Here is a 14,221-nt window from a genome sequence, read left to right on the forward strand (position 1 = left end):
CTAACATTCAGTTTCTTATTACAAACTCGGCTGAGGTTCCTTGATCTTTACATGGAGTGGATAGATCAGCACAGGGGTTAAATGAATAGGATGAGCTGTCCAGGCGATTTAAAGATTAGTGGCTCTGTGCAGGATCTTTGCAGCGTTGACCCAAAACCAAGCCCTCTACCTGTGTTTGTGTTTGCAGCTGCTGTCCAAGCTGGAGCAGACGGGACTGCAGACAGAGGGTATCCTGAGAGTGCCCGGGTCAGCCTCCAGGGTGAAGGTGAGAACATGAAATAAATAAAAACATGTACGGAGAAATTGTTATTGCTGCTATAATGTGACATACAAAAAAACCTATTTGTATAGTGTATATACAAATGCAATTTCATACAATGCAGTTTCAGGCTGATGTCTCACAGCCAGTTTTACAAGCATATTGTTAAAAGAAATAAAGTAATAATACAATTTAATTTGGGTAATGCTGTAAAATAAAAACAGTAAGTGTGTATTAATCATTTTGGAAGAAGCAAAGCAAATCAAAACTACATTATTTTCACAATCAATATAATGTTAGTGTTTCACACATGTAAATCACATATCTGATAATTGATACATTTCCCAGTTTATGACGTATGTGCTGACAAGGTCTTTAAATGTATTTGAGCATGCATTACTTTTTTGTAAGTACTGTTTATACAGTCGATCACCGAGTTTGTTCTCTGAAATCTTTGTCTGAAATAATCTTCACTGACTGCAGGCCTGGGCCCTAAAATAAAACAGAAATTAAGCAATTAAAGTTAATGGAAAGTTCCAAACATAGCTCGCCTGGCAGAGAAGACGCTTCTCTGTTGTAGGTGGCCGTTCGCCCTAAGACACAGTGCGGATGAAATAGACAATGCAGAGCTGTGGGCACGTGACCGCCCCAGTGGAGGCTGAAGCTCCTCTGCAGCCTGTCCCTGTGTTTCTTATTGCATCGCACTGCTTCCTCTCTGTCTGCTGTCACACTGTGCTACATTGTGGTTTGAGCCAGGAAGGTTTTTTTAATACTATTTTTCCTCTTATGCAACGCTATTTTGGAGTTGCCAATTGGAGACTGGGCTGGTCTCGCCGCAGCGATCTCTGCACTCATGCAGCGGCGCTGAAGTGAGACGAATGCAATCCTCTGATACGCTTGCACTCAGCCAACGGCTATTTTTTGCACTTCAAGTCATACGGCGAACTACAGTGAGGTTGGCGCTCACTGGAGGACAGGTGCTACTCCACTGATGTCATCAGTGCAACTTGCAGTCCCCTGACAAAAGGCAGGGTGCCTGAGAGCAGTGACACGAGGAAACCCTGGCCGACCTGCCCACCACTATCCATGGTAGAAAGAAGCCAATTTGTATTATGGCTCTGGGCTTCCAGTCATTGTTGGCAAATGACACGGCTGGTTTTAGTTGTTAGCCGACACTTAAGATGAGCAGAGTGAGCAACTGGAGAAGCTGAGTCTGCATGTTTTAGTCAGGAGAGCAGTGTGCTGTTTAGGCCTTGGGCACGATTGAGAGCAGTGAGGCTCAGGACCTGTCTGACTAATACTTCCCCCCCATTTAAGGGAGCTCCACTGAGCAGAACTCATCATTTTTTCAGCTATTATTTCAGCTACCTATCCCAGCATCTTGACTTTATCTACTTCTGGGTATCAGGTGGCTTTCTGCATTAGGCCATGGGGAACAGAGACCCAGTGTGTTGGGGTTCATGTCTGTGGCACCAGAGTGGTTCAAAGCACACAATATGAAGCTCAGCTCTGCCTGTAGGTGTTGGGTTTCTTGTGTGTGTGTGTGTGTGTACGCCAATGGGGGGGCTCACACATGGATGTGGTTAGTGCAGGGAGTGGTGCCGCCACAGCAGACCTATAGCTGACTCCACAAGGGCCGGATGAAGGGAACCCAGACCTGTCTGCTGAAAAATTAGCCATAGTTTACCTAACAATTATCTTTCGACATGCACACCTAATTTTAGCTTGAAATTGTGTTTTCTGGGAAAAACTCAATAGAGCATGAAAAGCATGCCAGACAAGTGTTTACATAGACATGCCATGCACATACCAGCTCATTGGTCCATACAAATCTGATTTATAAATTCTTGGTGCATCCAACCAGACACTTTCCCTGGGGTTTATATACTCATAGAACCATTGTAGTATACTGATATGCTGCTGCTATCTGTTGTGTCCAGTAGGTGTCAGTCTGTTATTTCAAACTCCATGATTGATTACTCTTGACTTTCCCTCTTTGTAGTGCACTTGAATAAATCGCTAGCAAGGGCTACCACTTCATTTGAAAATTGAGTCTATTTATTGAGTCAAAGAAGAACATTACACCTAGTCTATTGCACCTAGACCACATTACACCTAGTCTGTTATTTCGAACTGCATGATTGATTACTGTTGACTTGCACTCTTTGCACTGCACTTGCATAAATGATTAGCAAGCGCTAGCCACTTATTCAACTGCAAATGACTCAATTGAGTCAAAGAAGAACATTACACATAGTTTCCTAATTAAGCAGAGGGGAAAGAGCCTCCTCCTCTTCCCAAACTTGGTCTGAAGGCATTTTGTGTGCCGGATGTTCCCGGCAGCATCTGAGGCAGGAGCTGGAGGCCAAGTTCTATGAAGACCGCTTTGACTGGGAGCAGGTGCGTCAGAATGACGCGGCGGGCCTCCTGAAGATGTTCATCCGAGAGCTGCCGTGCCCACTGCTCACCCTGCAGCACCTCCCAGCCTTCCTCGCCGTGCAGAGTGAGTCTTGCTCACCCCCCACCCTTCTCTACCTCGCCAGAACACCGCACACAGATGTCCATCATAGTCATTTACTCATTTAGTTTTCACAAATACCATGCGGTCATCTCCCCATTCATGAATAAATTCTTACATTCTGACAATGGCAATGTGATGGTATTGAAAATTGAGGTATCAATCAGCAATTTTCATGAATCATTACTCTGAGCTTACATGGCATAAACAGCCATATTGATTGCAGGGCTGTTCAGAATGGAGCATTGTTCTTTTTTTTTGTTTTTGGTTTCTGCCCACTCTTTAAAAGGATGTGGGCTGTGCTGAGTGCGATGCTAACTTGTTTGGCTTGTGGTGATTGTCAGATATGACCTCATCCAGGAACCAGATCCAAGCCCTGCATCTACTCATTATGCTGCTCCCAGAGCCCAACAGAGACACCCTGAAGGTACGTGATTATAAGCCCAGAGAAGGTATCTTCTCCTCTGAAGATACACGCTCCTATAATCAGAGACACTTTGAAGGTACACACTCCTATACCCAGTGACTCTCTGAACGTACATGCTCCTATACCCAGAGACACTATGAAGGTATACGCTCCTAACCCAAAGACACTCTGAAGGTATGCACTTCTAACCCAAAGACACTCTGAAGGTATGCGCTCCTAGCCCAAAGACACTGAAGGTACGTGCTTCTAACCCAAAGACACGTTGTAGATGTATGCTACTAACCCCATTGGACCCCTTCACCTCCTCTGTCTATCAAACCTCCCTATTCCTCTGTATGCCAAAATTCTCACCTCTTCTTTTTGCTACAACCCAAGAAAAATCAGTCCTGTAAAAAATGACTCTCTGATTCCCCACACATCTGTGACTAACAGTGCTAAATTCCTCCTTCACTATAAGCCACAGTGTTATCATTTGTAAACTTGTGGGATATGGGCTGGCTACCCTGTATGGTGGATGTGACTGAGTCTGTTATAGAGGATTTAGAGATGTGTTTTGAGCAGAACTGAGACTATGACATCACATCCAAACGTGATCCAAAGCCAGAGTGACTGTTTGCTCACTGTGACCTGTAACCCATGCTATGTGGATACTTAGTGTTCAGACTGTTTTCATAAAAAGCCATGCAAGTGAAAATGACCTCAGGTTTCAGAGCTCTGGACAAACTCAGCCTTACCCAGTATGTGAAGCTCCTTCAAATCCAGTATTTATCACCTGCTTACAGTCCAAACCATAATGCTCTCTTCATCTCTTGAATGAGAGCCTTTGATAGAAAATATGTGGGCCATTTTGACATCCATTCATCAACTGTTACTGTGCATTCCCAGCCTACACAGCTGGTTGATTTAGAGTGACCTGTATATCAAAGGGATTGAGGTTCCCCAGGATGTGGTATGAAATACCATTAGGATGGTTACCATGACAGGTTTCCCATATAAATCTCCCCCAAGGGGATTACTGTAAGTGCATGTCTTTTAAACTCATGACCTCATGAGTTTGTGAGTAGCAAGCCTAGCAGTAAATCAATGTAGTTGATCGTGTAGAGCAAGAGATTATTAGGTTTCACAGAGAGCTCATGGCAGATGAAGAACACAGTTGATTTTACATACTTAACAACCTTGCAGTGTGGACTTCATTTCCCATCATGTCCTGTCCCAAATCCTTTTTGGCGCTGTGCTTGTTGAATGGACCCCAGCAGCTCTGATCCCCCAGTAGACTGCCTGCTACTGGTCTGAGGCTGACATCAGTGTTCACTATCTTTTGAGGCTGAGAAAGAGCTCTGGCTATTTCTGCTGCATTTGATAACTGTTAATCTGGTACTTTCCTTGTCATCAATATCATAAATATTGGGAACAGGATATAACAAAACGTGCTAACATGTCAGATTACAGATATCTTGCCAGATTTATGTATTTGTACTTTGAACATCATGGTGGCTTAAACAGCTCCTATATGCTGGAGCGTTTCCCCTCAATCCATTAGAGTCATGTAGATCAGTAGTTGCTGGGACACTGATTTTAATCTCGCTGGTCGCCCAGGCGCTGCTGGAGTTCCTCAGGAAGGTGGTGGCCCACGAGGATAAGAACCGCATGAGCCTGTGGAACGTGTCCATGATCGTGGCGCCCAACCTCTTCATCGCCCACGGGAAGAGCACCAAGCTGGAGGAGATGCAGGGGGCGGCGGGTGCGGCCCACCTGGTGCGCCTCCTCATCACCAACCAGGACCTGCTGTGGACAGTAAGCGCTGTCCCTCTGCTGTGTCCACTCAACACCGCAGCCCCACCCACTGGCCCAGGAGGGCCTCCCACACTGAAACCGTGCCCGTCAAAGCTTCAGAGAGGATTGTTATGACTGCATAGGATTGTTATGACTGTGAAGTGGATACAGTTCAATTGCCATGGGAGAGTGAGGCTCATGAGCCCTAAAGTGGGTGGAACTACCATGCGCAGAGTGTTTTGATTGGTTCACACAAGCCGACGACTGGTTGTGCATGGTTGCTCCACCTACAGCTATAGGGTTGATGAAGCTTAATTTTCCCATCACGACACAGAAATATGGTATGGCCCTTGACCGGGTGCTAACAACAGCTAGCGTGTAACCGCTAATGGTCAATTCTGTCTCACTTTTCTGCTTTACTGGAGAACAGCAGTGTCTGTAGGCTCTCATTCCAGTCAAAGCTCCCAGCTACTTGATGCAATATCCTTGAACCAATATAGCTTCCCTTCAAGTTCTCAGGGTGTTATTGATTCCGAGACATTGTGAAGAAGCCGGCCAATTCTTCTCACATAAAAGGCTTTCTATTAACACAGGACACACAGGAATGGAAAAATGTGTTATTATAAATAACTAGGACAGGTTAAAACAGGAACATCAGCATATGCAAAATAGATAAAATGGTTAAAACAATAACTGAAACATATAATATAAAACAAAGAATATAAAACAAATATAACCCTCAATAGCTCTGTCCTTGCTCTTCTCTTCACAGTCCACTTCTCATTTATATAACTGGTGGGTGTGGTTGATCAATTAAGCAGTCAGTCAAGTATCCAATACCTGTCAAGCCAAACATGCAGTCTGATGTTTTATAAACTGGTACAAAGCAACTTTATTTATCCTGTCAGGGCAGTTAGTTAGGGCAAGAGACCTAACATGCAGATACATGTTTACAACTGGACAGGCATGACACAGAATACGAAGTGACTAATGATCTAGAGTGCAAGTGGATGCAGATATGAGGGCAATAAATTGAATCATAGAGAGTGAACCATGCAGATGAAGATGAATCTGTTGACAGAGAGCTTATATCGTAAGGTTTGTAAATGAAAACCTATAGGAAAACACTAAAACACAGGACGCTGAACACAAATACACTGTTACACAGCACTATAAAACAAGAAGGGGAAATGTGTCTACGGTAAAGATCTGATCTTCACAAACCTGGCAAGCTGGCTGGAATGTGCTTCTGTGGGAACTGAGTTAATGGGGCCTGGATGGAGAAACTGACTCACCCTCCTCTTTCTCTCGCACCCCCTCCCTAGGTGCCATGCTTTCTCATCTCCCACCTGAGGAAGCTGAATGAGGTGTCTGTGACGAAGAAGCCCCCAAGCTCGGAGAAGAGCAAGAGAAAGTTGCTGCGGAGGTGGACCATGGACCGGGACAAGAGAGAGAAGGCTCAGGTGCGCAGTCCTATTCCCTCCCATGGAAAACCAAACCACAGCAAACAGTTCCTGTATCGGTTCTGTGGAAAAGGAGCATGTGAAAAACCCAGGGACTGAATTCTGGTTGTATGTACCGAATAAGCTTTAATGAACAGATCTCATAGTAGTTACTGACGTGCTTAGCTCCTGGTATATTCAAAGAAACTTTAGTTGGTGATCGTTTTTAAATAATTGTGTCATTGTGGTTAAAAAAAGAAAACATAATTTCATGCTCCAAATTCAAATGGCAAACTGATAATTTTATCAAAAAAATGCCAAAGACGCTGGTTAAATGAAAGCCTCCGTTGTACTGAACGTGCTCACTGATTGAGTAATTAAACTTTACATAAGATTAATTAAATTTACATTTTGATTAGTTTTCTTTAATATATTAATCCTTCTGTTTAATGTGTGTGATTGGATGTGGTCCACAGGTTCACTTAATTTTTCTAATGAATGACATTGATCACAGCTCATTCCAGTCAACCTTCTCCTGCCAGACTGCTCCCTCTCATTTGGCCCTCAGTGCAAGGCTTTACCAGTGTGACTGTTTGTCTCTAATCACCTTATTTCTCATTAACCAAATGTCACCAAGGTGTTTTTACATCCATAAAACATTAAGTGATTTAGCAAGAGGGAGAAACTAAATGTCATATTTGGCAAAAAAGGCTCTGCTGACTAACCTCTAAAAAACTACTGGTACATTCTGTCCACACCAAATGATCCAGGATCTGCTTATCTAATGTTATTCCTAACCCATCCCATTATGTGAAACGAGTTGAAAGTGATCCAAGGTGTCCTGATTGTTCTCCTGGTAGAAGAATGAGCATTTGGGTGTAAATTTGAGAGGTAGGCTTGTATCATGTGTCCACCCTTCACTTGTGGTGTTGGCCAGCGTTGGACCCCCATTTCCCATGTGCCCGCAGTTCTCTGACCTCCTCCGCGAGGGGATCATCCGGGTTCACGCACCCATGCACACCAAGGTTTCCATGGCGATCCTGCTGGACAGCGGGACGAGGGCGAAAGATGTCATGGCTCGCTTCGACTGCGAGAACGGGTCAGTGAGGAGACCTCATGATCGGTGTGTGTGTGTCTGTGTTTGCATGTGGAAGTATCTGCGTTTCTGTGTGTGTACGCAGTTGCATGTGTGTCTGCTTTTCCGTTTGTGTGCATCCGCTTATGTCTTTGGATTTACTCGGTGGGCTCATATGTGTTTGCATATATGCACGTTTGTGCATATGTGTATAGTTGTCTGTATATGTGTATATATGTCTATGTGTGCACGTGTTTGTATGCTTGTGAATCCGTGTGTCACAATATGTATCTTTTTAAGCAACTTTTTACTGAAATTGTTAAGAACTCATTTGTATTATATGTGTGTATGTCTGTCTGCATGTGTGTGTGAGTGTGCGTATGTGGCTGTTGTATCTGTGTGTACTTTGTGTGTGTGTTCTTCTGTGTGTGTTTATTTTGGTATGAGTCCTCTGTTTCAGGCACAGCTAATTGTCCCTCCCTTCATTTCAGCAGAAGCTCTCGAGGTCCCAGCAGAAAACAAAGGCAGCACTTGTTTGAGGTTGGGGGAAACATAGGTATGCAGCACATTTAGCAGCTCATAGCTCATGTGAGGTAGTGTGTGGTTATATAATTGTGTGTTTTGGCCTTTACACCATACTTTACCATGTGGGGGAAGGATATAACTGTGACAACTGAGACGTTGGATTCCATGTACTTTACATTGTAAGTTGTGCCCATCGTAAATTGAACCAGCAGAACTCCGTAGCCAAGACCCTCTGTAAGAAGATATTAGTATGTGTACTTCGCTTACTGAATAATGAAAATGATGGCCGTGACACACAAAGCTCCATCCCCAGCTCCACTTCAGGAACTAGGAACTAGGAATTTAGCTCAGTCAGAGGGGAAATCAGAAATCTCCCTAGTGACAAATGCTCTCTGATATTCTCTCTGCTTTTTGTGACATTTAGAACTTCCTTTTTGTTAATATTTGATGAAATGTTTTTTTAGGAGAGCGATGTTTGGACCCTGAGGCGCATCTTCTTGACTTATACCGTGTGAATCCCAACTGCTCATGGGTGTTTAAGCCCAGAACAACCTGAAGGCACCAGGGGAGCAGGAACAGACTTATGAAAGTGAACCTTCTGAGGAAGCTATCGCCCCCTGGTGGTCGTCCTAGAAAACGTGCGCTGGGAGCCAGGGCGATCGATACTTGTGCCTGTGGATCGATGTTGATTTGGATTCAGCACCTCAACCCAATCCCCAATCCTGGACATTAAACAGCTGGGCTGTTTGCCTTTTCTAAAGAGCCCGGTTCTGTGGACATACTGAATTTCTGGGAGGAGAGCACTTGCACATGTATGGACTTTTTTTTATTTTAGACAGTTTTGAAATAGAGGTATGATCAGTAAACAGTCATTGCCTTGGTCAGTTCTGCCCCTCCAATTTCAACAGGAGCCTATCAGGACTGCAGGTGCCAGGAAGTGCGCACTAATACAAATCCTGGAGTAGCCATGTTACCCACTGGCTGTGTTTCCCCACAGTGTAAATGTGTACATACAATATTTATACCACATATTTATCCCACATTTTTGCATTACTGTCAACTTTAAACACAGTGCTTTGTTTTGTCTGTTGGTCTGTTTGTTTGCTATACAAAGAGAGCACCAAGCTGGGTGCTGTGAGGTCGCGGGGGGGGGGGGGGGGGGGGGGGGGGTCACATGATCTGTTGGCGCCTCTCCAAGTGATTTGGGGTGGTGATGAAAGGTGAGGTGATGCATGCAGCTGTCGGAGTGGGGCCTGGACTGAGCTGGTCTCAAACCCAGGCTCCGCTAGCAGCTGATACCAGCCTGGGAGAGCGACTCCTTCATTAATATTTGCATAATCAACCACTGACCGGAGGCCAAAGGAAAGGCCAAAAGCCTCCGAAAGCATGCTGTCAGCTGTGGTCTTCAAAGCAGTAGAGGACAAAAACCACTGACAGTCTCTGTTATACATGAACTCTGCCACTCTAACCAGTAAGAAGCAAGCTCCATCCATCTGAGACCATGTTTTTAGCCCATGTGTGGTAGAGTACAGTGTGCATATGCTCTATACATATAGAGTAGTCTTGGGTCAACCTCTGTCAGGTCCAAATGAGGACAATGTCTAAGAATTAGCTGTCTTCATGGCCGAGGAAATGTAGCTCTGCTTTAGCCAAAGCTAAAGGGTAGCTATGTAAAGGGTAATTCATATGTGTATAAATCCCATTTCCACAACGTGGAAGAAGCTGTCTTTTTTTTGCTCTGATTATTGTTCAGACTCTGCTGTCTCTGCTAGCGTCTCCTGATGTCAGTAACGTGTCAGTAATATGTCTGGTCTTGGTCACCTTTTAGCTTGCACATAGACATCACAAATCATGGTTTGGTCTGACTTGATATTGGTTTGGTGAGTGGCCGTGGTCTGGGTGTAAGACAATGTATTCATGGTGTTAATCTCAGTTAGGGTCACAGTGATCTCTCTTTCCTCATGACATTGTCATTGACATAATGTATATGGTTTGCTTGTGTTATGCTGCAGAAAATCAGTTAGCCTTGAATTATGACCAGAAAGGACCGTTACCAAGACCTGAATGAGAGAACCAGTCTTGGTTTCTGCTAAACCAAACACTGCACTTGAGTCTGGGACAGAGGACACATACATATAAACACAAACATAGACACTCCCACCCCCAGCCGCTCATCACCAGATCTGATATCACTTGTCTCCCTTTCCTCGTCAACGACCGGAACCTGTGTCCTTGTAAATCTCTCTGACTCCACTGCAGGGCTTCGTGTGTCAGATCAACACCTCATGCCACCAGCCCGGACTTGTCCTGGTGCTCTGATAGCTATCATGCTTCTGCTCTACTTAAGTAGGTGCAGGTTCATACCATTGTTTGGCACTAGTTTTGGTATTTACATGGTGATGACAGTGAAGCTGGGTCCCTAACAGTATCTGCAGAAGGGAAGGTTCTCAGTCCTCAGGGGTTCCTTTAACACTTATTAGGGTACACATGTCCAAAATAGATGTATTGCAAAGTCCCATGGAAAGGAGCTGCACTGCCATGACAACTGGAATAAATCCATAGGTATTCAAGAAACAATTATTTATTTTTAGTTTTCGGACAGGGCAAACATCCCAAATGCCTCCCTAAAGGACCTTTTTCTCTGAAAGAGAGTAATATTACTTAGAACCACTGGCACCAGTTGTTGAGATGGTTTTTCTTCATAAGTGTGGGAAGTGTGACCCGTGGGAATTTTCAGTTTATTAAGACTCACTAGAAATAGCCCTTTTCACCAGAAAAGGGCCATTGAGCAACAATTTCCTGTGTTTTCATCAGAGCTTAGATGATGGTAAAACATGATCAGTCAGAAAGTTAAATTTATGGCATTTTATTAGCACATATACGGAGATGGTAGTAGACTCCACACAGAATTCACAAGACATTCAGCCTCTTGACAATGTGAGTCATCAGACGGACACTCATTGGAGTACTACAGGGATGCTTGTTTTAAAAGCCTCTCTTCAGGAGTATGCACAAAAAGTATCAAAATGATTTTATTAAAAAAATAAAACAAAAATGGGAAAGAGGACAGGAGGGGAATCAGAGCGCAGGCCCGGGGCAGGAATTCGGGGAAACGCCTTGGAGGTCAAAGGCCATGCTGAGGTCGAGGGCATCGGTCAGGTCACCCCTGATTAGGCGCAGGTCACGCATGCAGCCTTGGAATGGCACTCTGGTAGTTAGGCCACTCTCCGTCACATTACCTACGGAAAGGAGAGAGGTGATGGTCATGGTGCAAGTCAACATTGTCAACATTGGCCCGAGTAAAACCTCTGGCCACATTTCAAGGGCACCTGCTGGTCTGTTCTCTGTAAAATAATATCTTTTAGTAATAATAATATCTTTTAACATGTCTGTCTGAGTGGAATGTGGCCGTAACCCTAACCCTATCCATCTCATGTATGTTTAAAAAAGGCAAGTGTTTTGAAAAAGTACGGGGAAAACAACTGTTTAGACGTCCCAAAACACATAAGCATCTGGCTCTTTCAAGTCCACAGAAATGTTTACATGTGTCCAACCAGATACTTTCCCAGAGTTTCACTTTCTCTTAGATCCACCCAAGTTGCCTTTTGACAGAGGAACTGGTTCAATGATTTTACACCAATGTGGTCAATGTGTATAAACCAAATATGGTTCCCATTCTGGAGGGAAAACGGAAACCGTGATGATCAAAAGCCAGGACTGGGCGCGTCTCTTGCCATGATAAATGTACATAAATAAACTGTCTGTGAGCGACAGACAGCGAGGGCTCAGCTAATATGGCCCCCCGCATGTTTAAAGCGCTAAGCAATTATAGTTCACATTGGAGAAGAGGAAACTGGAGTGTGACAAGGCTGTCACATGACACCATACATAAATAAACAGCATCAGAGCAGGTCTGTGGTTTAGAGTGAGGGAGGGGAGCAGGGGTGGGTGTTCAGGGGGCAGGCTTACCAGGGTAGCCTCCCACATAGATGGGGTGGTTGGCTTCTGTGTAGCTGGGCTCTGGGTGGGGGTTTTTGGTGTGGGTCTCGACCCCGTCCACCATCAGACTTAGGCTGTAGTTACTTTTCTCTGCCAGAAGGAGGTGCCAGCGGCCGTCACACAGCCTGTAGGGGCCCCAGGGGGTGTGGGTGACCGAAATCCTCCCCGCCCCTGTGCTCATATGGAAATGGATCTGCAGGGTTCCAGCATGGTTACAGTCAACAAATGCTCCCTTGAACCATCCTTTTTTTGCAGTTGCAGTTTGCGACCCTCAAAGCATGTAGAGTACCACTGCGCTTCTTGTGGCATGTTCTTATATTTCACAGTTGATAATACACACATCCATTTCAAAATAAAACCAGTATGCTGGCTTATATCATGACAAAGTACCGGTACTTTTATTATGATATGCCATTCACACTTAAAGACATCATCGTCTCTGAAGGTGGACCTGTTACCCCAGGGCACAGACCTTCCCACTGACCAGCTCCAGCCCGATGGCACCATCATTGCTGATCCCAAACAGGACACCATCCAATGCTGTGGTGCGGAACTCCAGGGCCACCGTCACATCTGAACCCACCTTGTACCCCTCTAACCCTGGAGAAGAGAGGGGAGAGAGCTGACCAATCACAAACAGGCATAAATGCACATGTGAACTTCACATCAGTCACCAGAGATTGATCTTTAATGTCTGACCTTTGGGTGCCAACAAACCCTTCTGAATCCTAAAATGGACAAACAGTTTTTTCTACATATATTCATTTGAAATGAACCTGGAAAATTATTTGAGACATACAAATGCATGCACAAAGAAACGTTTGTCTGTGTGACTGAAGTATAGATCAGCAAACTAATCTTAGTAGCTGTTTAATTAGAAGAGATTTTATTTGCTATAGGGCCCTTTGGCAGTAAATTACCAGCAGAACACTCCAAGGTCTCCTACGCTACTGTAGCTTGCTTGCTGTTCCTCACTTGTAAGTCGCTTTGGATAAAAGCGTCTGCCAAATGACCTAAATGTAAAATGTAATGTAATGTAGAACAGAGGACAGTGTCAGAGACTCAGGGGAGCGCACACTGCACATAGCGTCTTCCCTGCGTAAATCACTGACATGTGCTATTGGAAAGTTTACTTTTCAAACAGGCAGACATGCCTCAGAACACATGTAGTGCAAGCAGAAACCTTTATTATTGAAAAGAACAGTGAAGGAGCGGCCTGTGTAATGAACCAGGTGGCGCCGCTAATGCGGTCATTGCATTATGGTCATGGTCATACGCGTGGCGGCGAATCCGGTCCCGTCGAAAAAGCTGCCCCTCTGAGCCTGGGAGAAACAGCTGGCCACGGCGAAGGATGAGGCTGGGCTCCGGGTGTCCAGGATCAGCCCGTTCAGAGTCACCTCCCGCACGCAGCCAGCTATGCTGTGCACTCCCTGCAAGGAGGGAAAGGAGGACAACAGATCTCAGATCAGTGATTTGCAACCCTGATCCCAGAGCTCCCCTGTGTTTGCTGAGGTCTTAGCTGAGATTGATTGTGCTTTTGACTGAATGCTGAGCCATGTTTGACATTCCTACAGCACTGCCTCCTTGAAACCCTGGAGGAAATACGTGTATTCTCAAAGGTGCGATTGTGCTAATAAAAGTATAAATATTTCCTTTTGTTAATATGTTCTTGAAAATATGTACGGGCCTTATAAAAAGAGTACAAATACTGCGCTAAATCACTATTACATGTTTAATTAATTGGGATCAGGGCTACAACATAATTATGTAAGTGCAAAATGAATATGGTGACAAAACATTATTATTAGTTTAATCTAATTAATTTATTTTATTAATTTAATCTGATAAAGCTATTATTAGTACAAACAGCACAAACACAACAAATACAACATCCAACAACATATTTCTGTCTTTAGAGACTGAAACCAAATCTACAGCCAAAATAAATCCCAAGTGTACATAGAGGCGCAGATGTGCGAGCTCAGGTCTCTGGGCAGGGACGGCGAGTGGCTCACATCACCAATGTTCCTCCCAGAGTAACCTGGGGGCAGCCCCCCTAGGTAGAGCTTATCTTCCACATCCAGGTAGCGGTCTTTTCCCTCAACCAGCACCCAGTCTGACCGCCTCCCGTCCATGCTGACCGCAACCGCGTGCCTGTCGAAGTCCACCCTCACCTGTGGATAACGTGCGATCGTGTTAACAT

The 14,221-nt window shown here is 44.7% G+C and overlaps 2 protein-coding genes across 7 annotated transcripts in view; one reads left to right on the forward strand and one right to left on the reverse strand.

Moving 5' to 3' along the window:
* Positions 1 to 9,101, forward strand: part of LOC118771213 (rho GTPase-activating protein 28-like) — a 34,136-nt gene extending 25,035 nt beyond the window's left edge. For 4 of the 6 annotated variants that reach the window (XM_036519136.1, XM_036519137.1, XM_036519135.1 and 1 more), the window contains exons 8-15: positions 188 to 265; positions 2,603 to 2,762; positions 3,122 to 3,204; positions 4,801 to 4,998; positions 6,303 to 6,440; positions 7,388 to 7,518; positions 7,986 to 8,050; positions 8,484 to 9,101. In XM_036519136.1, the coding sequence (XP_036375029.1) occupies positions 188 to 265; positions 2,603 to 2,762; positions 3,122 to 3,204; positions 4,801 to 4,998; positions 6,303 to 6,440; positions 7,388 to 7,518; positions 7,986 to 8,050; positions 8,484 to 8,575 (945 nt within the window). In that variant the 3' untranslated portion in view covers positions 8,576 to 9,101. The remainder of the gene's footprint in view (positions 1 to 187; positions 266 to 2,602; positions 2,763 to 3,121; positions 3,205 to 4,800; positions 4,999 to 6,302; positions 6,441 to 7,387; positions 7,519 to 7,985; positions 8,051 to 8,483) is intronic. The other 2 variants (XM_036519138.1, XM_036519139.1) reach the window with 2 other exon arrangements.
* Positions 9,102 to 11,097: 1,996 nt separating this feature from the next.
* LOC118770948 (laminin subunit alpha-1-like) overlaps positions 11,098 to 14,221 on the reverse strand; it is a gene marked incomplete at its 5' end in the record, with an annotated part of 45,274 nt that continues 42,150 nt past the window's right edge. The window contains 5 exons of the mRNA XM_036518737.1: positions 11,098 to 11,258; positions 11,989 to 12,211; positions 12,491 to 12,618; positions 13,295 to 13,437; positions 14,023 to 14,192. Coding sequence (XP_036374630.1) covers positions 11,098 to 11,258; positions 11,989 to 12,211; positions 12,491 to 12,618; positions 13,295 to 13,437; positions 14,023 to 14,192 — 825 coding nt within the window. The remainder of the gene's footprint in view (positions 11,259 to 11,988; positions 12,212 to 12,490; positions 12,619 to 13,294; positions 13,438 to 14,022; positions 14,193 to 14,221) is intronic.

The sequence above is a fragment of the Megalops cyprinoides genome, chromosome 24 (assembly GCF_013368585.1).
Source record: "Megalops cyprinoides isolate fMegCyp1 chromosome 24, fMegCyp1.pri, whole genome shotgun sequence".
Lineage (NCBI taxonomy): Eukaryota > Metazoa > Chordata > Actinopteri > Elopiformes > Megalopidae > Megalops > Megalops cyprinoides.